At 39.6% G+C, this 27,810-nt stretch overlaps 1 protein-coding gene across 1 annotated transcript; it reads left to right on the forward strand.

Annotated features, from left to right (window-relative positions):
* Positions 1–823: 823 nt before the first annotated feature.
* SNRNP48 (small nuclear ribonucleoprotein U11/U12 subunit 48) lies at positions 824–27,703 on the forward strand. Its single transcript, XM_066268455.1, has 9 exons — positions 824–1,131; positions 4,811–4,924; positions 5,180–5,240; positions 6,899–6,973; positions 14,177–14,362; positions 14,773–14,894; positions 24,170–24,258; positions 24,588–24,746; positions 26,852–27,703. Exons 1-9 carry the CDS (start codon positions 973–975, stop codon positions 26,898–26,900), a joined length of 1,014 nt encoding a protein of 337 aa, XP_066124552.1. The 5' UTR covers positions 824–972; the 3' UTR covers positions 26,901–27,703.
* Positions 27,704–27,810: the final 107 nt, after the last annotated feature.

Genomic DNA, 27,810 nt, shown 5'->3' on the forward strand with positions numbered 1-27,810 from the left:
AAGCAGTAGAGTGTTGGCCCGGCCTGTGGAAGTCCCAGGTTCGATTCCTGGCCAGGGCACACAGTAGAAGCGCCCAGCTGCTTCTCCACCCCTCCCCGTCTCCTTTCTCTGTCTCTTTCCCTCCCGCAGCCAAAGCTACATTAGAGCAAAAGTTGACCTGGCCACTGAGGATGGCTCCATGGCCTCCACCTCAGGCGCTAGAATGGCTCCAGTTGCTATGGAGCAACGCCTCAGATGGGCAGAGCATTGCCCCTTGGTGGGCATGCCAGGTGGATGCCAGTCGGGCGCAAGGGGAGTCTGACTGCCTTCCGGCTTCTCACTTCAGGAAAAAAAAAAAAAGGGTAGGAGAGACTCTTCCAGACTAAAAGAGACAACTAATGATAGGTAATGAGTTGAAAAAATAAAACAGAAGAAATGTTGGGGAATTTGAATATGAACTGTATATTAGATGATATTTTGAAATATTTAATTTTCTTAGGTTTGGTCATTTTGTGGTTGTGTTAGAAAAGATTCCCATTCCTAAAAGATTCATATGGATGTTTGGGGGTGAAGCATCTGCAACTTACTTTCAAATAATTCAGCAAAAATAGCATGTGGGGCTGCGTAGGTAGGTAGAGGGGAAGAAAGCAAGGGGGCCAACAATTTCATGAGTTGGAGGACAGCTATGCGAAAGCTCACTGTACTATTTATTAAACTTTCTTTAGATATAAGCTATTTGAAAAAAAAAGGTACGTGGGGGTGATAAAACCATTCAGGAAAGGCTAGGGGCAAACGCATCCAGGTGCAGTTAACTAAAGGAGCGCTATTTGAAAGAGAAAAACATCCCTCTCAAGGACAGGTCTGGCCCATCTCAAGGCGTGTCCTTATAGGCGGTTCTAGTCAGGTGGCGGAGCGACCCCGCCCCTAGCTCCCAGAAGCCCGCGCGTGCTGCAGACAGATCCGCCGGCTTTTCTTGCCGGACCGTGTGTGGCAATGGATGCTGAACCTCCTCCGGTGGAGGAACGGCGGCGGCTGCAGGAGGAGCTGACCGAGTTCGTGGAGAGCTGCTGTCGGACTCTGGAGGAGGTGACGGCGTCCCTGGGCTGGAGCCTGGATCGGCTGGACCCCGGAAAGGAGGCGGCGGCGGCAGAGGTGAGGGGCGAGGGTGCCCTCGGGGTCCTCAGCCTGCGGGTTCCCTGGCGGCGGCGGCGGCGGAGAAGGAGGAGGAGGAGGAGAAGGAGGAGGAGGAGGGAGCGGCGTGGGAGCCGGGGTTCCCGTGCAGAGCCTTGCGAGGCTCCCAGACCCGGCTCGGAGCGCTCCCGACGCTCCCGGCCTTGGGCGGGGCGCACCCATCCCCTAGGGCGGCGGCCCACCTCCGGGAACCTCGGGGTTAAAGAAATCGTGAAAATGCCTTGGGCGAGGCGGGAACGCAACTCTGTTGTTTACTGGGAAAGAAATGAGCGGGTGTCAGATGGCTGCTTGCGAGCAGAGGTGCTGGCAGTTTGCTTTGTCATCTGTCACGTGGGCCTTGTAATGGCCCCAGGTTCCGTCGGAGAGCGTGGGGGTTCAGTTCGCCTTTCTCTGCCGCAAAACTAGGCCCTTCTGTCTGAGACAGTACCGATTCTAGACTTACCAAAGGAAATCACCAAGAGATGGTGACTAGCAGTTCTCCTGCACATTAGAATTGTTTATTTGGGGGGGGGGCAGTAGGCAAGTGTATTAGAGTGACCAATTATGATTTTTTTTAAGGGGTGGGAGGAAGGAAAGTGTTGCAGTATGGGATTATTCATGATCTCCAGATTCTTTCTGGGTTTACTATGCTGTAATAATTCTCTCGGGTTTAAATCACATAGATTCAGGCGTCCCCAAACTACGGCCAGCATGAGGCCATTTATCTGGCCCCCGCCGCACTTCCGGAAGGGGCACCTCTTTCATTGGTCAGTGAGAGGAGCACTGTATGTGGCGGTCCTCCAACGGTCTGAGGGACAGTGAACTGGCCCCCTGTGTAAAAAGTTTGGGGACCCCCTGAGTCACATTGTGATTTCCGGAAGCATTTAAAGTGTATTTGATTTCTGTGCATACTATTCATGTTTATTGTATGAACAGCATAACAATTAAAAAACGAACTACTTTATTGTTCGTTGAAAGGTATATTTGAAGCTCTGAATTTCACTGAATGAGGTTGCCAAGCCTTTCCATACCATTGTTTACTCATCGTTGTAGTAAATTTGGATTTCTTGTATTGACACTTAAACAGCACTTTGTATATGCTACTTACTCTACAGTAACTTGTTTAATACTCATCATTACTCTATGAAGTAAGTACCGTTAAGCCTCATTTTACAGGTGAGGGAACAAATCCCGAGAGATGGTTTTTGTCCAAGGACACACTGCTAAGACATGGCTAGGATTTGACCCCAGGCATTTTTGCTCCTGAGAATGTGTGTTCTTCATTGCTGTGCTGCCTCTCTAAAACTATTTTGTAAAATGACAGAAATCTGACAAGCAGATGTAGGTGTATGTCTAACTTCTGCAAAACCAGTATCTGATACTCAGGAGAGTGACAAGCTTAAACTCCTGATAAATGAAGTCTAGAATTCCAGAATCAGTGCAGTCCAGATAATCAGTCTGTACTTTTCTGCTAGAGTGTTTTATTATGGAAGTTAAATGTACAACAGCCACAGTTTGTCTTCAGGAGTTTACTGCCTGGTAGTAGTGATGAGGGAATACAGAGAAATCAACTGTTACATTATACAAAGTGTATGAAGGGTGAGTTGGAATTGTTGCAGGAAAGGTTACTGTAGGCTGTTGTGGGACAGCAAAACTTCTTGGAGAAAGTGAATTCTAAGCTGATAAATAGAAGTGAGCTGACTTAGCGAGGTGAAGCACAGAGGAAGAAGCATCAATAGCATATGTAAAAGTTCAGAGATAAGGGCATGACCAGACCAGGAAATCTCCCATAGTTAAGGGTATCTAGAGCATAGTTTGTGAAGAAGGAGGGGAATGATGGTGTGTAGGGGGGGAGATCTTGTAGGTCTTGCGTAGGCCATTTTAAAGAATCTATATACATATTTTTTAATGAGGGCAGTGGGGAAATCATGGAAGCATTTTAAGTCAGAGCACAACATAATTATATCTATCATTTAATAACATAATTATTGCTTCCATTTAATGAACACTTGAGATGTACCAGGCTCTATTCAAATTGCTGTATGGATATAAACTTATGTATAACTTATTTAATTTTCACAATAGCTTTGTGAGAGAGGTCCTGCTATTATACCCATTTAATAGATGAGGAAACTGAGGCAAAGGGAGGTTAAGTATCTTGACTAAGTTAATACACTCAGTAACTGGCAGACCGAGGATTCAAACTAGCTACTGTGTGGAGAATGGAATGGACTCTATAAGACTGGAAGTGAAAGGGGATATGTGGGGAGGTAGAAGAAGGTTTAGAGGGGGGTAAATGGTGATGGTTGGAGACTTGACTTGTGGTGATGAACACATAATACAATATACAGAATATTTATTATAGAATTGTACACCTAAAACCTTTGTAATTCTATTAACCAATGTCACCCAATAAAGTCAATAAAATAGTAATGAAAAATATGAAGACTGGAAGCAGAGCTAGTAGTTAGGCAATGGCTATTGTATTCCATGATATCTTGAAGTGGGGAAATGGTAGTGGGATGGATTGTGTGGAGGGGTTCAGAGCTATTTAGGATTAAAAAGGATAGGTAGGTGATCGATTACATGTGGATGATGTGGGAGAAGAGGCAGTTCTTTGCTTGAGCAAATAGGACCTTTTGCTGAAATAGGAAAACACAAAATGAACAGATTGGAGGTCAGGAGAACATGAATATAATGAATTTATTTTTGGTCATATTCAAATATTAGTGTCTTTAGTGTAATGCCCTCAAGAGAAATAAGATCTGAAGATACAGATTTTGGGAGTCATCACCATATAGTGAAAATGGAAGCTGTGAGTTCTTCTAGTAAGTATATATCAAATGGCAAAAGGCCACTGGTTAGACCTGTATGAAACAGCAATATATAAGGGGAGACAGATAGTGTATATATACACAATGAAATATTAGCAATAAAAAAAAAAGGAAATCCTGCCATTTGTGATGACATGGATGGACCTTGAGGGAATTATGCTAAGTGAAATAAGTCAGACAGAAAAAGACAAATACTGTATGATTTTATTTATATTTGGAATCTAATAAAAAGCAAAAGCAAATGAATAAACAAAATAAAACAGAAACAGACTCATAGATATAGAGAACAAGCTGATGGTTCCCAAAAGGGCAAGTTTTGGTGTTGGGAATTAAAGTAAATAAAAAAATAATAAGTGTGTAATCTAGGTGTATAACATCCCTCTGGGGAAAAAAGGGAGGGTGGTGTATAGCTAAAATGAAGAAAGACATCTTTAGAAGAGACCAGGTAGAAGGAGCATGGAAAGTGTATCAGAATAACAGAAATGGACAATTGGATTGCAACCTTCCAAGCAGTCAGACATAAGAACTATGACATGTGCTTTGGCTATAGCAGCAAGAAGCTTGTTAGTGACCTGTTGACTGATAGGTGAAATTGTTGAGGCAGTGAATGAGAACAAATCTTTCAGAGTTGGGTTTTCATGTGATCAAAGAGGGGGCGTAATTTTTGATATGCACATACATTCAAACAGGGTTTGGGAGAGTCCTGTAGAAGAGGACATAACTGAATAGTACCACTTAATAAAGTGGTATTTAATAAACATTTAATGGTATAGTTATTTAAATCTTTAAACATGTACCTTTTTTTTTATTCTGTGTGGTTTTTATAGGATGAAGTTGTGATATGCCCTTATGATTCCAATCATCACATGCCTAAATCGTCTTTAGCAAAGCACATGGTATCGTGTAGATTGAGGAAACAGGGCTACACCAAAGAAGAAGAGGTACCATATGTTTATGATGTATATGTCATATAATTCATGCATTAATAAGTTAAAAATATATAGAAGGTGTAGGGTGAGGTTTTCTGACATAAAATGAGAGGTATTCCTCTTTCATCAGGTAGAATGATACTAGCCTACTTGCAAATTACTGCAAGATATATTTAAATGATATTAATTTATTATCAAATCTTAAAATAGTTAATCATCTGATTCTCAAGAACACTGAGGTTTTTTTTTTTTCTTTTTACTGTTTAGGATAAAATGTATAATTCTGAATTTTTCTATGAGAATGTGAAGATACCCTCAATCACTTTGAGTAAGTATTAACTTGATTGTAATTTAAAAATAATCTTAATATATATAGGTGTTGCTAGTTTATTTTTGTTTTTTATTTATTTTTAAAGATTTTGTTTATTGATTTACAGGGGGTGGGGAACAAGAAGTATCAACTCATAGTTGCTTCATTTTAGTTGTTCATTGCTTGCCCGTTGTCGTCATATGTGCCTTGACTGGGCAAGCCCAGGGTTTTGAACTGGCGACCTCAGTGTTCCAGGTCAGTGCTCTATCCACTGTGCCACCACAGGCCAGGCAATAGTTCGTTTTTAAAAAATATTTTTATTGATTATAAAGAGAAAGAGGGAGGGTGAGAGAGAGAGAGAGAGAAATAATGGATTTGTTGTTTCATCTATTGGTTGATTCTTGTATGTGCTCTGACAGAGGGTCTAACCTGCAACTTTGCTGTATCAGGGTGACATTCTAACCAACCGAGCTACCTGGCCAGGGCCTTGATAATTCACTTCTGAATTATCAACAGAATAGACTTAATATAAGAGTGCTTATTATTAAGAATATTTTGTACTTTAAGAGAATGTAGGATTAATTACTGTATAGTGAAACTAGACTGCTCACAAAAATTAGGGGATATTTCAAAATGAATATGGAGCGATAAAATATCCCCTAATTTTTGTGAGCAGTATAGTTTTTGTAATCTGAAAGTTAGAGGTTAGACTTATATTAATAGTCAGTGAAAACCCTGCAGAGCTCTGTACAATAGGACACATACCTTTCTTCTTGATTATAATAGCAATCTGGCCATATAGCACAATTTGAAAATAGGACTGAAGATGAAAATGTTTTTGTTTTTTTTCTGAAGTGAGAGAAGTGGGAAGGTGGAGAGGCAGAGAGGCAGACTCCCGCATGCATCCACGTGGCATGCCCACTAGGGGGCGATGCTCTGCCTGTCTGGGGTGTTGCTCCACTGCATCCCGAGCCATTCTAGGGCCATGGAGCCGTCCTCAGTGCCAGGGCCAATTTTGCTCCAGTGGAGCCTTGGCTGCCGGAGGCAAGAGAGAGAGAGGAAGGAGAGGGGGAGGGGTGGAGAAGCAGATGGGCATTTCTCCTGTGTGCCCTGACCGGGAATCAAACCCGGGACTTCCACATTCTGGGCTGACGCTTACCCAGCCAGCCAGGGCTGGAAATACTTTTTTAAGAGGTTGAAATCTAGGGCTGTAAAATCGGAAGACCCTGATTCAACTCCTGTTTTGTCACTAACTAATGTGTGACTCGGCAAAGTAATTAGCCTGTTTTTGTTGCCTAAATTTCTTTATAAAATGGGGATGAATGTAATAGAACTTTTGTGAGGATTAAATGATATATGTAATATTCTTAGTATAGTGCCTGACACTTAGCTGGGATTCAAGAAATGTTAGATATTATTGGTTACTAAAGTTTGTAGCAACTACTGCTGTGTGCCTGATTATAATGTTTTCTGAACCACTTCAACTCTTGTTTACTTACTTGGATTGAACTGGATCTGAAAGAATTCTTCATTCAGATTATCTAGACAGCAATGTGGGTTTTTCTTTTCTTAAAAGTCTTAAAAGTTTATGTGTTTAAAGAACTTGGATTGAAAACCAGTTAATAATCTAAATGTGGACACTGATGATTAATATTGTTTATGGATTTTTTTGACAGATAAGGACTCACAATTCCAGATAATTAAACAGACTAGAACTGCAGTTGGAAAAGATGGTGATTGTTATAATCAAAGTAAGTGGCATCATAATTTGAGCTATGTAATGAGTCAAACTATTTTTCTCTTACAGTGCTTATTACTGACTTTTAAAGAAAATCTTGTGAAAACAGTTATACGGTAGTAAAGTTTTACATTTAACATTAGACTACTGTGCTTGGTGTCAGCTTCATTTGTTAGATATTTTCTCTCTGATAAATGAGTGTCACTAGGACAATATCTTAGCTGGAGCTTCATACTTTGGAATTAATTGCCTAACAGGTGAGATTACTTTGTTGGTAATTTTTAAAATTATGATTATTTAGTAAATGAATCCCATTTGGTGAGACTGTTTTACCCTGAGATTTCCTCTGCTTGAGGGATTAGCCCATTGTTAAATGTAAAAATACTGAAATGCTGTATAAAAGGAAAGGCTTAGGCTAAAGGAGATTAGTCTTCACAGCTTCCCCTCAGAATGAAGCACAAACACAAAGTGTTCCATACAATTTCAGACGGTTTGTGGGTTCCTTGGTGTCCAGCTTTGGAGCTGGATTTGAAGTTTCTGTCTGAGATTCACTTCAGCAGAGATCAGGTTCGAGCTTTTAAGTGTGAGCTTTTAGGAAATTGAAAGAAAACTTCATCCATCAAAAACAGAAGTAAATGAGTAAATAGAGTCAGTAGATTCTTGAATCTAGATATAACATCTAAACTAAGCGTGACTGGCTTCTTTTATTAGGATTTGAGTTGTCTTTTGAAGTTTCTGAGGGTTCCTGGACATCTTACCTTTTTTCCCCTCACTTTTCTTTCTAGCTGAATTATGTGCATTTGTCCTTTGTTAAGGTTTGTTCTCTCCCTTGTTGAAGGTTAGGGTCTTAAACCCATTATTCTAAATCACTGTCTGGGCTTGATTTCTCCTTGTTTTGGAAGGAGGAAGTCCTTTACCTTTAGTTGACATTACATTAGTTCTATACAGTGGCCAGAAGCACAATTCCTTCTCTGAAGCCCTTATTTTTACATACTTTTTGTGCTAAATTCCAGATTTTTCTGTTTGAGGGAGACATTTGACTTTTGTCTTATTTGAAAAGATTACTGAGCTGTGATCAGTCAAGCCTTTTTTCAGCTCCTATTAATTGGTTCTACTCATTGCCTCTCTTTAATCAAACTGTTTAAAAGTATTTTGTTTTCGTGTTTTTGGAAGGGGTTAATTTTTAAAGGACTATTTGAACTTACCTACTTAGGTAGGTTTACTGAATCTCTATTTAGAGGTTAGAGAGAACTCAAATCATCTAATCTAGTGTCTGCTTTTCACAGATAAAGGAAACAAACCGACTGATAGAGATGATAAGGGTCTAGTGCAGGGGTCCCCAAACTACTGCCCGTGGGCCACATGCGGCCTCCTGAGGCCATTTATCTGGCCCCCGCCGCACTTACGTAAGGAGCACCTCTTTCATTGGTGGTCAGTGAGAGGAGCACATTGACCATCTCATTAGCCAAAAGCAGGCCCATAGTTCCCATTGAAATACTGGTCAGTTTGTTGATTTAAATTTACTTTTCTTTATTGTAAATATTGTATTTGTTCCCGTTTTGTTTTTTTACTTTAAGATATGTGCAGTGTGCATAGGGATTTGTTCATAGTTTTTTTTTTATAGTCTGGCCCTCCAACGGTCTGAGGGACAGTGAACTGGCCCCCTGTGTAAAAAGTTTGGGGACCCCTGGTCTAGTGTGTTTGGTCTAAAGATCCTCAATACTTTTGTATTTTAAAAGAATTGTTTTTTCAAAGCTCTGTTATATGCTTTATTGCTCCTTCACAACAAATTTATAATAGATTGGGCGAGTGTTTGTAGTTGGTGAAGCAGAGGCACACATAAGTGGATTGACACTCCTTTGCTAGATAATAGCAAAGCTGGATTGAGAGCCAGGGTACGAATTTTGGCACAGTTCCTATGCTGAGTTGTTCTGCATTCTGTTAGAAACTGTATATTTAGTGATATTTGTGCATTCTAAATAATTGCTCAAATGTATTTGTTTTATATTATGTCTATCATGATTATCACAAACTTCAAATCTCTACATAATATTACTGTTAGTACTGTTTATTGTTGATTCTACTTTGGGTAAGCCTGTTTTAAAGAAACAAACTAGCTGCTCTCCTTGGCCTTGTACAGATGACAACTTTTCTGGGTTTTTGCTTCGTTATCTATAATATAAAACTACCTTCTGGTGTATGTTTAGAGCAGTAGAGATAAGGAATGCTAAACTAGCCTTAAATGATCATTGGTAGCTGTTGTTATCTAAGCAATTTAATTTCTTAGCAAATTAATGTATAGAAACCAATAATAAGATAGTGAAATGGGTGAGACTTTTTTATGTATATGAGTAACTTTCTAGAACATTTTCTAATATTCTGAGATTTTATTTATGCAACTGAGTAATAAGGCAGATTTAAACAATTTAGTTCGTTACAAAAGCAGAGTTACTTTGAACGAATACGTTTTTCAATATATAATTAAGAGGAACTTTTGATTTTTACAGTACCTTAAATTAAAATTTAATTGTTAAGAATAACTGTTTTTACATGCTCTGTAACACTCTTTTTAGAATTCTTTTTCATCTAGTGTAGAGTTCTGTGATTTCTCACCAGAGATTAATTTTTGTAACTTACTTATACTTTCTTAGACATTTTATGCCAGGACAGAAACCTCTTTAATATCTTGGTTTTGGTTTATTTACTTTGAAGGAAGATGACTAACATGAACAATTTTACATTTTCTCATATAATTAATATTTTTGTTATTCACTAAATTGTAAGTTTTTTGGTGAGGTTATATTTATGCTTTTATTTCATCAGTCTTATGGTTGACCTATTTAGGTTTTGATTCATTATTCTTTGTGAAAGCTTAAATAACCATTAGATCTACTTACTTATTTTCAGGTATAGTTACTTTGGTTAATTTTATAACCAAGATATTAGTTTCATTCATTAACAATCATTTTAGATGTGTGCAGGGTTTATCATTTTCCCTCAGCATTAAAGATTCAGGTTGCTGTACTTCAGTTTCATGACATATACAGTTGACTTTGAACAACATGGATTCGAACAGCTATGGTCCACTTACATGTGGATTTTTTTCAATAAATACAGTTGGCCCTCTGCAGGCTGTGCATCCGAGGAGAATACTGAAACTATTTTCGACCCATGGTTGGTCATCCAGGGATGTGGAGGGCCGATGGTATGCATTTGTTCTCCCCATTTTATATAAGAGATTTGAGCATCCACAGATTTTGGTATCAGCTTAGTTTCTTGGAATCAAACCCCCATGGATATCAAGGGCCAACTGTAGTCATAGTTTTTAGGGAGTCAAATTACATGAGGGTTTTTGACTTCTTGGGGAAGTGGGGGGTTGTGCCTCAGACTAATACTGTTGTTCATGGGTCAGTTGTATTTGAGTCATGGCCATGATTTGAAGATCAGTGTACTATGGCTAAAGAACCTTAATGAGAGAGAATGATAGTGGTTCGAGAGCTAATCTGTTTCTACCACGTTTAGGATGCCTTATGCTGGCAAAGTGATTAACAAGGGAGACTTGAGAATTAGTGTTAGTAAAAAGTAAATTAGAGTTTTAGTTTGGGGTGAAAAGTTCTAGAAATAGAAGTGATGGTTCCACAACAATGTGAGTATCTTGATGCCAATGAATTGCACATTAAAAAATGGTTAAAATGGTAAATTATATGTTATGTACATTTTACTGCAGTTTAAAAAACTGCTATACAAAAAAGTAGAGGTCATGGAATTGGTATGATTACAACACATTGATATATACCTCTAAATAAGAAACGTGTTTGAAAATTTACATTTTATAGAAATGTAAGCTTATTTAAATGCATTTACCCATTTTTGTGAGAAATATCTATGTTCTGAATGATTTGAATGCAGTTTGTTGTTTAACTTTTCCTGTACTTTTTCTTTTTCAGTAATTGGGGTGAGTATAAAGAGGAATTAGGAACCTGAATGTACTCCTTATTTAAAGATATGCAGTATCCTTTTTGCAAATGATATCCTTTTAAAAGTATCATTCAAATTTCTAAACTTTATCATAGTCACTGTCACAGTATTAGTCTTGATTTGAAATTTTAGTTGAATTTCAAAGAATTTAAGTATCAATTTTCACCATTTGGAAACTTAAGATGAATAAAGAAAACTCCAGTATATTTAAATGAAGGAATTAATATTTCTTTGTTTGAAAATAACAGGCAAAGGTTTATGTGGAGCTTGTTTATAATACAGGCTTGCACTGCAGAATGGTGTTTTGGTATACAGTGAACGCATATACAATGGTGGTCTATAAAATTGTAATGGATTATAATCAGAAGTTTGCAATGTTGAAAGAAAAGACTGGACCCGACCAGGATGTTAAATTCACTGCTAGCTCTGGGGTGGTTTTAAAAGACAAGGTGCCTGGAGCCTGGAGTTGGTGAAGGAATGAGAGGAGCAGGCTGGGGCAGAGGGGAGCCCAGGAGCTCTTGCACCCAAACTCTACCCCTACACACACTCCAGCACACAATCTCACTTCCCTTTTTTCTGTTTCTCTTTATCTCTTTCCTCCAGTCCCATTTCTAGTCCTATTGTCTGTCTTGTTCACTGTCTGTCCCTCCCTCTCTTTTCCCCTCTCTCCTCCTGTTAGTCTCATCTCAAGCTTTATCTGAATCTCTTTTGATCTCTGCTCCTCTTTTCCCTTTGTCTCTGTTCTTTCTTCTGTTTCTCCCTTCTTTCCTTCCTCCTCCTGATGTCTACTTTTTCCCACAGTGCCTCACCCACAGCCCTTCCCCTGTCCCTGCCAAGGCCACACACCCATACATGCACTTTATGTTTTATACAGTAATTTTACTCTACCTTTTTAAGGGTTAGCTATGTTTAGACACATAAATACTTACCGTTGAGTTACAATGGGCTGCAGTATTCAGTACAATAATAACATGCTGTACAGGCCTGTAGCTTAGGATCGATAGGCTATACCACATAGACTAGCTCTGTAGTAGGCTATACCATCTGGGTTTGGGAGGTGTACACTATGATGTCCCACAATAATGAAATAGCCTAATGACACATTCAGAACTTATCCCCGTCATTAAGTGGTGCATAATTGTACATCAGTGTTTTCTAATTTTTTTCTCCCAGACTTTTAATAACCTATATTCAAAGGAATTAGGTTTATCAAAGCTAACTCATTTTTATATTATAAAATGAAATGTTTTAACATCTGGCTGCACAAAAGGACATTTTCCTGGTGTCTATCAGAAGTAGATTAAAATTGATTTACTTGAAAGGGAACCCTTCCCCACTAATTCAGAGTCCTTTGACTAGTATAAGTGGCCATGTATTGTTTTCTAGAGCTCTTAAACCACAGACTCATATTCAGTGTAGCTGTCCTCTTAATTTGTAGACAGATGTAATCTTGTGTGTGTGTGTGTGTGTGTTGTAATGCTTAGTTCATAGTATGACTTTATTTTTGATATTTTTGCATCTTAGGAAGTCAACGAGGTTAAATTTTATCAAATACAAGTTTCTGGGAAGAGCTACTGCTGCTTTTACATTGTCCTGTGAACCAGAGTTATTAGTCAAGGGTAGTTAATCTTTTTATACCTACCGCCCACTTTTGTATCTCTGTTAGTAGTAAAATTTTCTAATCGCCCACTGATTCCACAGTAATGGTGATTTATAAAGTAGGGAAGTAACTATAAAATTTATAAAGCAGAGTTACAGCAAATTAAAGCATATAATAATAATTACTTACCAAGTACTTTATGTCGGATTTTCGCTAAGTTTGGCAGAATAAATCTTTATAAAACAACTTACTATAGTTAAATCTATCTTTTTATTTATATTTTGGTTGCTCCACTACTGTCCACTATGAAAGCTGGAACGCCCACTAGTGGGTGGTAGGGACCAGGTTGACTACCACTGGTCTAGAGCAACCGAGCAAACATTAAAAGGAGTTATGTAGTAATAGCACGTTCTTTGCATTAGTGAATAATGAGGTCTGGGACTATCGTTTTAAATTGCTTTATTTACAGTTACAATAATTTTTGTATTTCTTTGAGAAAATTTGAATCTCAAAACAAATATTTTCTTCAATATTTAATACATCATATCAGGTATTGTATTTACTTTTTTTCATTAATAAGCAGATTTTAGAAAGTTCTGTAACTGTTGTGGGGGCACTGCTGTTAACCTTTTTCAGTTAACTTGGTTAAGCCAATATGCTGCTGCTTCAGAAAATTAAAACAAATTTAGCCTCAATTTAATCTCTTTCTCTGGTGAAGAAGTGTGGGATTTCTGCTACTTGATTTTTTTGGTCCCTAACTCTGAGTCATTCATTGCACAAATGGGATATATTTTGAATGAGGAACAGCTTGATATCATATAAAAATGACATTTTTACACATTTTTTATATCTCCATAATTATTTTTAAAGGAACTACAATGTATATTACCTATTAAAAGTTTTTCCCTCCAGCTTTTTTTTTTTTTTTTTACAGAGGCAGAGATAGACAGGGACAGACAGACAGGAACGGAGAGAGATGAGAAGCATCAATCATCAGTTTCTCGTTGCGCATTGCGACTTCTTAGTTGTTCATTGATTGCCCTCTCACATGTGCCTCGACCACGGGCCTTCAGCAGACCGAATAACCCCCCCTGGAGCCAGCGACCTTGGGTCCAAGCTGGTGAGCTCTTTGCTCAAGCCAGATGAGCCCGCGCTCAAGCTGGCGACCTCGGGGTCTCAAACCTGGGTCCTTCCGCATCCCAGTCCGACGCTCCATCCACTGCGCCACCACCTGGTCAGGCTCCCTCCAGCTTTTATGGGAGAAAGGATATAAACAGAAAAAAAACTATTACCTACTTTTATAATATGGGCAGCCTTTTAAAAATTGTTGCCCAAAAGGTTTTCTTTTGAGGAAATTGTCTTATGGTTATTCCTGCCTGCCTTCATGGGATCTGTCTTACCATTGTTGGGGAGAATAGCAAATATCCACAATATATCCTTTATGTGGAAGAGCATTCAGGATAGAGTCATTATTTATCATTTATCACATATAATAGATTGATGTGCTTAGTTTAGGGATTACTATGAAAAAATTTGTGTTAATACTGCATTATAGCACATGTTTAAAGATAAGTAGTAGATTTTAAGTTCACAATGCTTCATGTATTGTTTATTCTTGTGGTTTTATTTTTACTTTAGGGGTTTATTCTTCACTACCTGTTGAAGTTCCTCTGAATCACAAACGGTTCGTTTGTGATCTGACCCAAGCCGATCGTCTTGCCCTCTATGACTTTATAGTTGAGGAGACAAAGAGAAAGCGCTCTGATTCTCAGATAGAAAATGACAGTGATCTCTTTGTAGACTTGGCTGCAAAAGTCAATCAAGGTTTGAGATTAATATCATACTTTTATATTTCTTAACTGTCATTCTTTTAGTGTTATTAAGATGATTTGTCAGGGTACTTTGAGTAGGAAGAGTATCAGATATTCACTTATTCAGTGTGTGGAATTTTGCTCTCTTTTACATTTAGCATAGATTCCTTCTGTAAGAATGTTACTTACAGCTGTTCTGTTGCTTTAATGTATGTACCTGAACACGCTTATGTTCAATGATGGCTAGAGAAAAGGAATGGTATAAAGCTTAGCCCATTTATAATATATAATGTATGTAAATATAGACTATTTTTGTGTGCTACATTGAACATGTTAAAATATGATTGTGTTGTTCCTTACTGCTAGTTGTAACAGTTTACAAGTTTCTAAGGATATAGTAATTTTACTTTATTCTTTTACTAGATAATAGTCGAAAAAGTCCAAAATCTTACCTTGAAATTCTGGCAGAAGTGAGGGATTATAAAAGAAGACGCCAGTCCTATAGAGCTAAGAATGTTCACATAACCAAGAAGTCATATACTGAGGTAAGTTTTATAATCCTGTAGAGCTTTTTTGAGAATAGACATTTCCCTTAGGTAATTTCTAAGTCTGTTCTATGGATTTCCACAGTTCTTAGATGTTCTGAAAAAAACTATCTTCAGGCTGGCTGCACCTGATTTTTATTTGCTCCATCACTCTCAGACAAAGGGTTTTTAGGGTACAAAAACATTATGTAAAGAGGTTATACAATCTTTGAGAAAGTGGTAAGAGGAATTTGACTTTAAACAAACCTAGGCTTAAGTTTTGATTCTGCTGCATATCATTGGGCTGTTTGACTTGGGCAAGTTATATAAACTATTTAAGAATTATTACTTTTTTTTCCATTTTATCACAGTACAGACTTTGCAGGATTGTTATAAGAGTTAAAATGATACATGTGGATATGAATTGCTCAATAAATAGCTATGTTTTTTTGGCAGAACTTTTAGTGTGTTTATATGTATTCTGCTATTTGGGTTTAAGAAATGTCTTGGTATAAATTATAATTTGTATAATTATGTATATAATACAATTATATAAGTTATTACATTAATCTCTTGATGTATAATTAAATTTATTTTCAGATATCATTTGGTAGATAGAGTTGATGAATTTTTTGGTACATGAGTACCTTGCCCAGATTCTAAATAATTTCCTAATTGAATCCCTAATTATTCCTACATTATTTATTACTTCTCTCTATGATTTCAAAGACTGTCCCCTCTGGCCTCATTCTACATAGCATTTTTGGTTACTTTAGTCAAGTGTTTTTCTTAAACTATATCTGATTGCACAACTTTATTTTTACCTCTCAAGTCCTAATTAATTAATGTTGTTTTCTCATCTGAAATGCTCTTTGTTTTGCTGTTTTAAATCTTTATTTTTTTATTTTTATTTTATTTTATTTTTACAAAGGCAGATATAGACAGGGACAGACAGACAGGAATGGAGAGAGACGAGAAGCATCAATCATTAGTTTTTCGTTGTGCGTTGCGACTTCTTAGTTGTTCATTGATTGCTTTCTCATATGTGCCTTGACTGCGGGCCTTCAGCAGACCAAGTAACCCCTTGCTGGAGCCAGCGACCTTGGGTCCAAGCTGGTGAGCTTTTTGCTCAAGCCAGATGAGCCCGCGCTCAAGCTGGCGACCTCAGGTCTCGAACCTGGGTCCTTCCGCATCCCAGTCCGATGCTCTATCCACTGCGCCACAACCTGGTCAGGCTAAATCTTTATTTTTAAGATTAAAAAAAAAGTTATAGATTTTAGAGAGGGGGAAGGTAGAGAGAAGAAAGGGACAGAAACATTTATCTGTTTCTCTATCTGCCCTAACCGGGCATCTAACTGGTCAGCTCTACATATCAGGATGGTACTTGAATAAACTGAGCCATCTGGTTCACCCTACAGAGCAGAAATTATTTCAGCGGGGTTTTGGTCCTCACTGGGTTTGCTCCTTGAGTGTGTTGCTTATGGAGGTGGTTGGGTGGTGGTTCTTTGATGTGGTCTGAAGCTGTCCACTCTGTGCACTGGCTCTGGGGCATCCTGGGAGGATGCCAGGGTCAGCCGCCCCCTGTGTTCTGCCTGGGGACCACCCGGCATGGGCTACAAAGTGAACTATAGATGGCTGCTACTTGTGCTGGCCTTGGATGTGTCAAGGTGAGGCCAAGCTGTGAACCAAACGTGGTTGTTGCTAGTGCGGGCCTGGGGCCACTTAGCAAGAGTCACAGGGCTCACTGATGGCAAATGTGCTTGAGAGATTTTAGGAAAATTATGGAGCTTGATTCAAGACAGGACATTTATATGGAAAAACTACTGGAAATAAGTTATGGTGGGCCTGAAAGTTGGATGGGATGGTTCTCAGGGAATCACCAGTGTGGGGCCAACAGATAGATGGTGACTCAGATATGATGCCTGCTAGCCAGTTCTGTGGAAGGAAGGCTCAGAAGAAGAGCAATGGCCTTTACCAGCACTTCTATCTGGGAGAAAGCTGCCATCTCTTGTTCTGATGCTGGCAATCAGTTCCTATCTGTACATCCCTGGAGCTTTTCAAGCTAATGCTCTAGCACTGGAGCTCAGGGAGTTAGAGTAAGTCTGTGTGTGAGCCCTTTAAGAGGAACTTCCTGGGACCTGCAGCCTTCTGTCTTCTTTAGCCTCAAGCCCTGCGGTGGGTGTTTTTTTGTTTTTTTTTTTTTGTGACACAGAGAGGGACAGACAGACAGGAAGGGAGAGAGATGATAGATGAGAAGCATTAATTCTTTGTTGTTCATTGATTACTTGGGCTTCAAGCCAGCAACCATGAGGTCATGTCTGTGATCTCACGCTCAAGCCAGAGACCCTGCACTCAAGCTGGTGAGCCCACGCTCAAGCTGGTGACCTTGGGGTCTCAAACCTGGGTCCTCTGCATCCCAGTCCGACACTCTTATCAACTGTGCCACCGCCTGGTCAGGCAACCCTCTTGTTTATTATCTACCACACATGGGTGTGAAACCAGCCCTTTCCTCATCTCAGCTCCTCCTACTAGTCTCGATGTGGCTTCTTCAATTCCATAATTGTAGGATTTTCATTCAGCCAGATTTTAGACTGTTTTGATTGATGATTCTTTAGTTTCATTGTAATTTTGATGTGGTTGTGGGTTTACCTACACTGCCACCTTGACTGGAAGTAGCTTCCTGGCTGTACGGTTCCTGGTGCTGGTCGTTCTGTGCAGCACTGGGAACGTGTTTCAGAGAGGTGCCAGCTGCATTGTCGTTGGTCCTCTGCCCTCATGCTGTCTGAACTCTGCTCTTTCCTCTCTGCTGTTGCTGCCCTTCCCAGCCCCCCTGTTAAGAGCCGGGCCAGCCCTCTGAAGGCATGGGCACTCTAAAAAATGAGAGACTCCCAAAGACCCAGGTGGATCTCCAGTGAACTTCCCTTCCTAGTTCTCTATGGGGATGCTGCCTCCCTGGGACAGGTGGCTCTGCATCCCGCTGCAGGGAGTGGGCAGGGACGTCCGCCACGCTGGAAGCCTTTCTTCTGCTGTGGAACTCTTGACCCTGCTGAAGGGGCAGCCACAACTCAGCTTCTTCTACCACCTAGCCCTTGGGCTGCTTGTCACCACTAGCCCTGCACTCAGAATGTCTGTCTGCATGAAGGTTGACAGTGAGACTCAGGGAGACTGGTAGTACATGATCACTGCCAGGTTGCCATGTATTCCAGTGGTCATTGACCTGTGGACCAAAAAGTACTGTTTACAATTTGAGGACCCACACCTGTGGGAAAAACATAAAGAAATATGTACACCAGTTACTTATCTCAGAATGTCAGGGGTACCAGAGGGGTCCCCCACCTAGATAAAAAAAAATTAGCTTAGAAAAGTTCCTTTAATATTTCTTGTAAAGCTGATTTGTGGGGATGAATTCTTAAGCTTTTGCTTATCCGGAAAACTCTTGATTTCTCCTTCAAATGTTAATTTTAACCTTGCTGGGCAGAAAATTCTTGGTTGGAAATATTTTTCTTTCAGCACTTTGACTATGTCTTGATACTCCCTTTTGGCCTATATAAAGTCCCTGCTGAAGAAACCTGCTGAGAGCCTTATGGGACTTGCCTTATGTGTAGTAAGTTTTCTTTTGATGTTCTTAAGATTCTCCCGTTAGCCTTAACTTTACCATTTTAATTGTAATGTGTTTTTGTGTGGTTCTCCTTGGGTTCATCTTTTTGGAACTCTCTGGGCTTCCTGGACTTGGGTGTCTGTTTCTTTTCTCAGTTTAGGGAGGTTAATTGCCATTTTTCTTTAAATAAGTTTTCTGGCCCTTTCTCTCTTCTCCTTTTGGGACTCCTATAAATGTGAATGTTATCCCACTTGATATTGTCTCAGGTCTCTTAAGGTGTCTTCACTTTTTAAAATTCTTTTTCCATTTTGCTGTTCTTTCTGGGTGTGTTTTATTGCTTTGTCTTCCAACTTATTGATTTTTTTCTTTGACTTCATCTAGTTTGCTGTTCATTTATAACTTCTCTTTGTACTTTCTTTTATTTTTTCTCTCTTAAAGTTCTCATTATGTTCATCCACAATTCAGTGAGCAATTTCATAACTATCACTTTGAACTCTTTATCAGGTAGGTTACTTATCTCTGTTATTTTTCTGGATTTGTTTTGTTCTTTGGTTTGAAACATATTTGTTTTCTTATTTTGCCTGACTCTGGTGCTTGTCTGTATGTATTAGACAAACCCAACCCAGTCCTGAAGGAGTAGCCTTGTGTAGGAGATGATCTGTGGGCCCAGAGGCACAATCTCCCCTTACCACCAGAGCCAGGCACTCAGGGTGCAGCCCTTGTGTGGGCTGTGCTTAGCCATGGCATATGACAGGGACATCTGTGTGCAGCGTGCCCATCTGTCCTGGCTGCGGTGCAGCTCCTATATGGGGACGGTGGGATGTGGTGTGCTTGCCTGACTGGCTGTAGTGTGGCTGCTGCTTGGGATGGGCAAGGCAGGCGTGCTTGTCTGGGTGGTCTTAGGACGGGCTGGGAATATCACTCTACCTGTACTGGTAGGCTAAAGGAAGGACACCAAAAATGGCGCACACCAGTTTTGTCACCAGCAAGTTAGAATGAGATTGCAGAAATGGTGCCAGCCAGTGTTCCTGTCCCTAGGGAAAATCTTAGCGGCTGCCTCTCTGGCATCTGATTCAAGTTTAGTAAGTGGGCCTCCCTCACTTATGTTCTAGGTTTTTCTTTTTATTTTTTATTAAGTGAAAGGCGGGAAGGCAGAGACAGATTCCTGCATGCTCCTTCATCAGGATCTACCCAGCAAGCCCCCTACCAGGTGATGCTCTGCCCTTCGGGGGCCGCTGCTCCATTGCTTTGGAACTGAGCTATTTTAGCACCTGAGGAGAGGCCAGGGAGCCATCCTCAGTTTCTGAGGCCATCTTGCTCAAATCATTTGACCCATGGCTGTGGGAGGAGAAGAGAGAGAGAGAAAGAGAGAGAGAGACCTTTTCAAACTGTTGTTTTGGGCTGGATTGCAGGGTTAAAGAATGTGCCTGTGAACCCTTTAAGAGCAGATTATCCATTCCTTTCAGTTCTGTGTTTTTCCTGGACTTAATCCCCATTGATTTTCAAAACCAGACATTTTGGGGGCTTTTCTGGTGCCAGATCCAATGGTTAGGGGGCCTAATGTGGGGCTTGACACTCTCTTCAAAGGAGAGTTCTGTATTTTTTTAAATTTCTTCTGGTTGCAGGTAGGTCACCACTCCTGGGGTGGGGACTCAGGTGAGACCCTGCCTCCGCCTCTCCTGCCGTCTTCTTGCATATTTTATCTTTTACTGTGGAGGTGCTGTTCCATTAGCTCTCAGTCCTCTTCAGGGGACAGTTATTCCACATGTAACTATAAATGTTGTTTCCATGGGAGGAAGTGAGTTCAGGGTCTTTCTGTGCTGCCATCCTGAACCATAATCTTCACTGTTTTAAATCTTGATTTTTACTGTTTCCATGAGGTGCGAATTAATTTTGGGTCACCCACTGGCTTTTACTGCACTTACATTCTGCGCCATGTGGCTTAGTACTTAATTTTATGCCATTATTTTTGCAATTAAACTATGTTTTAGACTTAGCTCTCCGAGTAGAGGTCTGGGACCATGCTATTCTGCCTTAGTGATTTTTTTTTTTTTTGAGAGAGAGAGAGAGACCAGCAAGGTAGAGCGGCTGAGAAGCATCAGAGAGAAAGAGAGTGAGAATTAGCTGTTTTCACTTGTGCATTGATTGCTTCTAATATGTGCCTTGACTGGGACTGTGCCAGTGTCTCTTGCTCAAGCCAGTAACCTTGGGCTTTTCATCCCAGTGACCTTTGGGCTCAGATCCAGGGAGCTTTGGGATCGTGTGGACGATTCCCTGCTCAAGTCAGTTACCCCACACTGATGAGCAAGCACTCAGAGCTGGCCACCTCAGGGCTATCACATTGGTGACTTCAGTGTTTTGGGCCAAGGCTTTATGCGTTGAGCCACTACTGGTCAGGTATACCTTAGTGATTCTTACAGTTCCTTAAATGCTTGGTTGTGCATCATTTGTTTCTTTTCTAGTCTGATAACATTGTGATCAAGTTTGTGTTGCTGCTAGTATTCTTTACAATTTTATGGTTAAATTTTTATTATGGAAATACTCAAACATATACTAACGTGGATAGAATAGGTTAATGAACCCTGTGTACCATCACCCAGCTTCAACAATTATCAACATAAGAACTCCTTGTATTATTTATATCCCCATTTACTTCCTATCTTCTGTGCCCTGTTGCTTAGTAATTTTGGAAACATCCTAAATATCTTTCATCTGTAAATACTTCAGTGTTTACAGCTCTTTTACTGATTTATCTCTGGTCTGGGTGTTTTCAACAGTTTATCCATTCCTAGTTTCTTTTATATCATATAATTTTTGTTTGCCTGAGCTAGAATCTTAACTTTGAAAAATGTCAGTAAAAATTCATTATATATTGTAGTTTCTGTGCATATTATACTTCCTTGGAGTATGTGAGTATCAGTGCACACAGACCCCGCCATTAAGGAAAAACTTATTATAGTTTAACAGGTAAAAAAGACCTTTCACAATACAGATTACACTAAATGCAAAAGTGAGGTGAGATGAAATTTTATAGAAGGAAAGATTGGTATAGGCTTCGTGGAGAAGACAGTATTTTGAGAGCAGGGGAGAAGCAGAGAGTAGGGTGAGGAATGTTTGCCCGTTGCTGTTTTCTTTGACGTGGATCTGGAAACCATGTCCAATAACGTTTGCACTTCACAAAGCTCACATAGCACTCTACTAGTCAGGGAGTCGTACAGGGGAGAGCTAGAGCTGGAGTGGGAGTTCAGTTGTGTGACTCCTTTCGTTTCCTGAATTAGACCTTGACCTGTCTTAGAGTTTCCATGAGAGAGTACAGTGAAGGAGGGGAAATTGTGGGTAAGCATTTTCCAGGTGAAGTACTAGTGTTCCTAAAAATAAATAAAAGTATAGGAGTTTTCTAGAGACCCATTAGTAAGCAGGGTGGCTAGAACTTAGGGATTTTGAAGAAGTATCCAGTGAAAGATAAGGCTGACTTCTATCTACTCTGTGGTGTAAAATCATAGAAAGTTTTGAAGGCTCTATTAAGGACTGTGGATGTTGTTTCGTTTTACTTCAGGGGCTGTTGAAAATTTCTTTGAGGTGGGGAGACATGTAGTCAGACCTGAACTATAGCATGTGTCTCCGAGACTGCCACTTGTTTCCCGTACCATTCTTCTGAAAACACTCCTGATTAGGAATCAGGGAAACAACTGTAACCTTCCATTAAGTTTCATCTAACTAGTGACTTTTTTTTTTTTGTTTGTATTTTTCTGAAGCTGGAAACAGGGAGAGACAGTCAGACAGACTCCCACATGCGCCCGACCGTGATCCACCCGGCACACCCACCAGGGGCGACGCTCTGCCCACCAGGGGGCGATGCTCTGCCACGACCAGAGCCACTCTAGCTCCCGGGGCAGAGGCCAAGGAGCCATCCCCAGCACCCGGGCCATCTTTGCTCCAATGGAGCCTTGGCTGCGGGAGGGGAAGAGAGAGACAGAGAGGAAGAAGGGGGGGGGGGTGGAGAAGCAAATGGGCGCCTCTCCTATGTGCCCTGGCCGGGAATCAAACCCAGGTCCCCCACATGCCAGGCCGACGCTCTAACGCAGAGCCAGGGCCCTAACTAGTGACCTTTATATTTGTGCTTGATGACTCCATAGGATAAATAGGAAAGAGAGAAACTTTAAATGGTTCTTAGGTAGCCTGACCAGGCGGTGGTGCAGTGCATAGAGCATTGGACTGAGATGTGGAGGACCCTGAGGTCGACAGCTTGAGCGTGGGCTCATCTGGCTTGAACAAAAAAAGAAAAAGCTCACCAGCTTGGACCCAAGGGCGCTGGCTTGAGCAAGGGGTCACTCGGTCTGCTGTAGCCCCCCAGTCAAGGCACATATGAGAAATCAATCAATGAACAACTAAGGAGCCGCAACAAAGAATTGATGTTTCTCATCTCTCTCCCTTTCTGTCTGTCTGTCCTTATCTGTCCCTCTCTCTGACTCTCTCCGTCTCTGCCACAATAAATAAATGAATGAATGAATGAATGAATGGTTCTTAGGTAAGTGATTTAAGTCTCATTGGGAAAGTATCTGAAGTGAGTGACTGTTTCATGTTTTGTCTGTTACCTTGACTCAATTATAAGATTTTTTTTTTTTTTTTTGTATTTTTCTGAAGTGAGAAGTTGGGAAGCAGAGAGACAGACTCCCACATGCACCCGACCAGAATCCACCTGGCATGCCCACCAAGGGGAGATTGCACCGTTGCAACTGGAGTCATTCTAGTGCAGTGGTTCTCAACCTTTCTAATGCCGTGACCCTGCAATACAGTTCCTCATGTTGCGGTGACCCCAAACCAAAAAATAATTTTGGTGGCTACTTCATAACTGTAATTTTGCTACAGTTATGATTTGGAATGTAAATACCTGATATGCATTATGTATTTCCCGATGGCTTTAGGCGACCTCGCTGGGGTCGCGACCCGTAGGTTGAGAACCACTGTTCTAGTGCCTGAGGTGGAGGCCATGGAGCCATCCTCAATGCCTGGGCCAACTTTGCTCCAGTGGAGCCGTGGCTGCAGGAAGGGAAGAGATAGAAAGGAGAGGGGGAAGGGTGGAGAAGCAGATGGGCGTTTCCCTTGTGTGCCCTAGCCAGGAATCGAACCCGGGACTTCCACATGCTGGGTCGACACTCTACCACTGAGCCAGCCATCCAGGGCCAATTACAAGATTTTAAAAAACTTTTTATTTGTAAATAATCTCAAGCATACAAATAAATTATAAAACTAAAAATAATACAAAGAACTCCTGTGTGTCTATATTCATATCACCTGTTGTTAATGTTTTGCTCCATATGCTTGTCATTTGTACTCTTTATCGTCACATATTTTGCTCTCTGTATCTGTATACTAATTTTTTTCTGAACTTTTTTAAGGTTACATACATCATGATCCTTTATCTCAATGCTTAGTATGTGTTTCCTAAGAATAGGGATGTTTTCTTACATAATCATGGTGTAGTTATCAACTTTAGCAAATTTGGCATTGATGTAATTTCATCTACCATTCATATTCCAGTTGTCTTTTTTATGTTTTCTAAACTGCACACATCCCACAGTCCATTGTATTAGAACTTTTAATAAATATTTGTCAGCAGTGATTCTTTTGTAGCATGATCATCTTAATTTTTTGAACAATCTTTCTTATCTGAAATTCTGTGTTGAACTCTTGTCAGGTGATTCGGGATGTGATAAATGTGCACATGGAAGAGCTCAGTAATCACTGGCAGGAGGAGCAGGGAAAAGCAGTGGATGATGCTGAGAAGTATGTCATTATGTTTATCAGTGAAAGTACTCTGTTGTTAAACTGTTAGCTAGAGTTGTTTAATTGGATTTTAGCATTTCCAAGGCCATTAGTAAGGCACTATAATTCATCAGAATAGTTACTGTTTCCCGTCATTGCTCAGGGTTATTATACTGAGTTGTACATGTTATAAAACTGTTTCTTTGATTGCCCTCTTAAAAAGAGTGTAAGATTATACATAATTTTTATAATGTCTGTCATTGGTCTGATACAGAATATTGGACTTTAGGCTGGTCCATAGTAAAGACAATGGTTAAAACTAACTGAATAGCATTCCTTTGTATGTTCAGGAATGAGGAAAGGCGATCAGCTTCAGTTGATTCCCGGCAGTCTTGTGGAAGCTATTTGGATGCTGAGTGTTCACAACACAGAAGGGATCGGAGTAGGAGCCCCCATAAACGAAAAAGAAATAAAGATAAAAACTGGGACTCAAGAAGAAGGAAAGATAGGTAAGCTTAACAGTGTATCATCCAACATTGAGTTATTTACTTTTGAAAATTAGTTTCTTCTGATATAGTCCATGTTGAAAAAAATAGAAAAAATAGATTGTAAGAGTAAATTATAGTAAAGAGAATAAATAACTGATGAAAATTCTTAACATCAGTCCTGTTTCAGTTAAAATATCCACAGCTGTGGTGACATAGTTCTCTGTATGCCTGATTGGATGTACGTTTCCTTTTCTATTCCTGATTTTCTAACTAGGGTGCATGAAAGTAATGTCTGGGCGGGAAGTCGACTGTTTAAAAAGCTGTTTGCTGTTTTTCTTTTGTTTTTTTGTTTTTTGCTCCTTCCTTTCCTTTCTACTTTCCCTCTCTTTTTTTCTTTCTTTCTCAGGTAAAGGGTGTGTAATGTTGAGAGAAGATTCAAACTTTAGTGTTGGCCAGTTTTTCCCTTGTTAATATCCCTCACAAAATTTTGATAGCAGAGAAATATGAACTAATACTAACATGATAAATTTAGAGCAATTAGGGTCTGTTCCCATATTTCAGCTGCTTACTGGGCATCTGCCTAGATCTCAAGTTCAGCAGGGTTATAAAGGACATTCTCTTTTTCTCAGTCTGCTCTTCTTTCCTCAGCATTTTTATCCTGGTTAATGCATCACCATCATGGAGTCATGTTAGATACTCCTTTTTTATTTCTTACCATCTAGTCTTAATTGTTCCCAGTAGTTCTACCTGAAGATATCTCATACACACCTTCTCCTCCTCTTTCATTATTGCTGTCCATCTGGAAAATGATGGCAGTTTTCCTAATTGTTCTACCTGTCTCAAAGTTTGTGCCTTATAAATTCATCCCTGCCTTACTGCTAGAGTGAACTTTCACCTCTAAAAACCCTTCAGTGGCAGAATTCACATTCCTTAGAACGGTTCTCAAGACCTCCAGGATTAGGGCATCTGCCTACCCATCCTTGTGCTTTGCCACTACACATGGAATGCGTATGCTTTAGCCAGCCTGAACTGTATAGTTCCTCACCCACACTGGGCTACATCTGTGCCTTGCTACATTGTGTTCTGCTGCCTAATGTTTTCAAAGCCTGCTTGCTAAATTCCTTATCTTTTAAGACCTAGCTTAGTCATTCCCATGAAACCTTCTTTTACTTACTCAGATAGGACTGATATTTTCCATTTTGTTACCTACCAGGCACATACTTTTTGTTCAACTTAATTATGGCTCTCCTTGCAAGGCTGAGGGCAGGCCCATGTCTTATCTAGTATTATGTGCACAGTGCTTGTCCAATAATGGGCTCTCAGATGATGTCTTGTCTCTTCAGAGCCACTGGTGATCAAGAATTATAAGGCTTTGGTTTAATAATGTTACTCATCTTACTATCATCATTCAGTTAATAGGTGTAAAGCTAGCTATGATTTAGACTTCTTATAAAAATGAAATTTTTGCTTAGCAATTCCTTTGATTCATGCAATGAATGACACTTTATAATTTATACAAATTAATTCTTGATTAGCTATCAGAAATCATGCTCTTTAACTTCTTTCTGGTTTGTTAGTGCTTGTTCCACTTTAGATTTTGACATATTTGACCAATCCCTATTGACTTTAGTAAATTAGACAAACAGCCTTAAAATCCACACGTGAATAATTTTTTTTTAAAGAGAAGATCACCAGAGCATTAGCAGGAAATACTTCTTAATAGGCTAACCTTTGAGTTCTGTCCCCCTGAGATAGGATGAATTGTGGGGAGTTGGGCTAGGAGCTAGAATAAGGATGTCAAAGTTTCTGAATTTCTTCTCTGACTTTAGGATTCCATTTAAAATTAATTTTCTGGTCATCAACCATGTACAGATACTCAAAGTTAATTTGAAAGTGGAGCTCCAAAGTATAGTTTTAAGAAATCCATTTTGTTTAACTCAATCTCAGTTTTGTCCCTTTTTTTTAATGATGCATTTTCTTAAAACATCACTGTTCAGTTCTAAATGCATGCTTTAATTTGTTCTGGTTTATATCTGATGTCCATATATTACTGATGAATTATTCTAAAGCTCTTCTATTAAAATAGCCATAATTTATAATAGTTTTTTTAACTCCTTTTATTTCAGGGATGAAGAAAGACATCATAGTCATAAAAGAAGAAAGCAAAAAGTATAAATGAAGCATTTGTGCATGTATTAATTGCTGAAGCCATGATAACCAATATGCTGATATTTTCATAATTGCTTTGATAAGGAGAATGTTTATTATTTTTCAGTAAGTGCTTATATCTCAAATCATGAGTATACTGTTATGCCCAATAACTTTGTTTTTCTTATATTTTAATAGATGATTGCTTTCTATTACTGTTTTGGGGTTTTTTTTTGATGATTAATGTGTCAGAAAATTTTTTAAAGTCAGTACTTGAATTAGATACATAGGACATGAATCCATTCTCATTGTATAGGACTGAGGTCCCCTTAGAACACCATCTGTGATCCCCTGACCACCCTGGGGATAGCTGCTGTTTATCCCCTGTACTGGGGAGCTGTGACGGGGAAAGCAGCCTGGTGTAGGTTAGGAAGGGGAGACCCCTGGCCAAATAAAATACATGATAGTTATATCATAGATTTCTATGTCATATTTAAAAGAAATAAACTTTATATTAACATGGATAGACCTCAGAAACATAATGTTAAGTGAAAATAGCAAGTTGCAGAAAGATATACAAGTTGTATCTTTGTACAAAACAATAGTATATGTTTTTAGTGGCAGTTCACGTATGTAAATATATTTTTCAAGGTTCAGAAGAGCCCATACCAAACTCAGGACAGTGATTTGGGGGCAACAGTATAAATGGAAGAGCTAAGGGATGGTAGTGAGGATTGGGAGGGTGGTCAGAGGAGACTTTCGCTTTATCCATAATATATTAATTTTTTATAAAATTTAATGTTAATTAAAAATTATTTTCTTTTTATAAATGAGCTTTAGTGAAATTTATTGAAGTTTTGTTTACATAAAATACAATGCATCCATTTTAAGTGTACATTTCATTGAGTTTTGACCAACTTATACCCCCTATGTAACT

Source organism: Saccopteryx bilineata, chromosome 3 (assembly GCF_036850765.1).
Source record: "Saccopteryx bilineata isolate mSacBil1 chromosome 3, mSacBil1_pri_phased_curated, whole genome shotgun sequence".
In the NCBI taxonomy this organism is placed as follows: domain Eukaryota; kingdom Metazoa; phylum Chordata; class Mammalia; order Chiroptera; family Emballonuridae; genus Saccopteryx; species Saccopteryx bilineata.

What these genes read in the sequence shown, in the direction of transcription:
- SNRNP48 (XM_066268455.1), top strand. Translation starts at nt 973, where the DNA reads ATGGATGCTGAACCTCCTCCGGTGGAGGAACGGCGGCGGCTGCAGGAG. An exon ending in GGCTGCAAAAGTCAATCAAG is followed by an intron (nt 14,363 to 14,772) that starts GTTTGAGATTAA and finishes TTCTTTTACTAG; the next exon opens with ATAATAGTCGAAAAAGTCCA. An exon ending in TCAAGAAGAAGGAAAGATAG is followed by an intron (nt 24,747 to 26,851) that starts GTAAGCTTAACA and finishes CTTTTATTTCAG; the next exon opens with GGATGAAGAAAGACATCATA.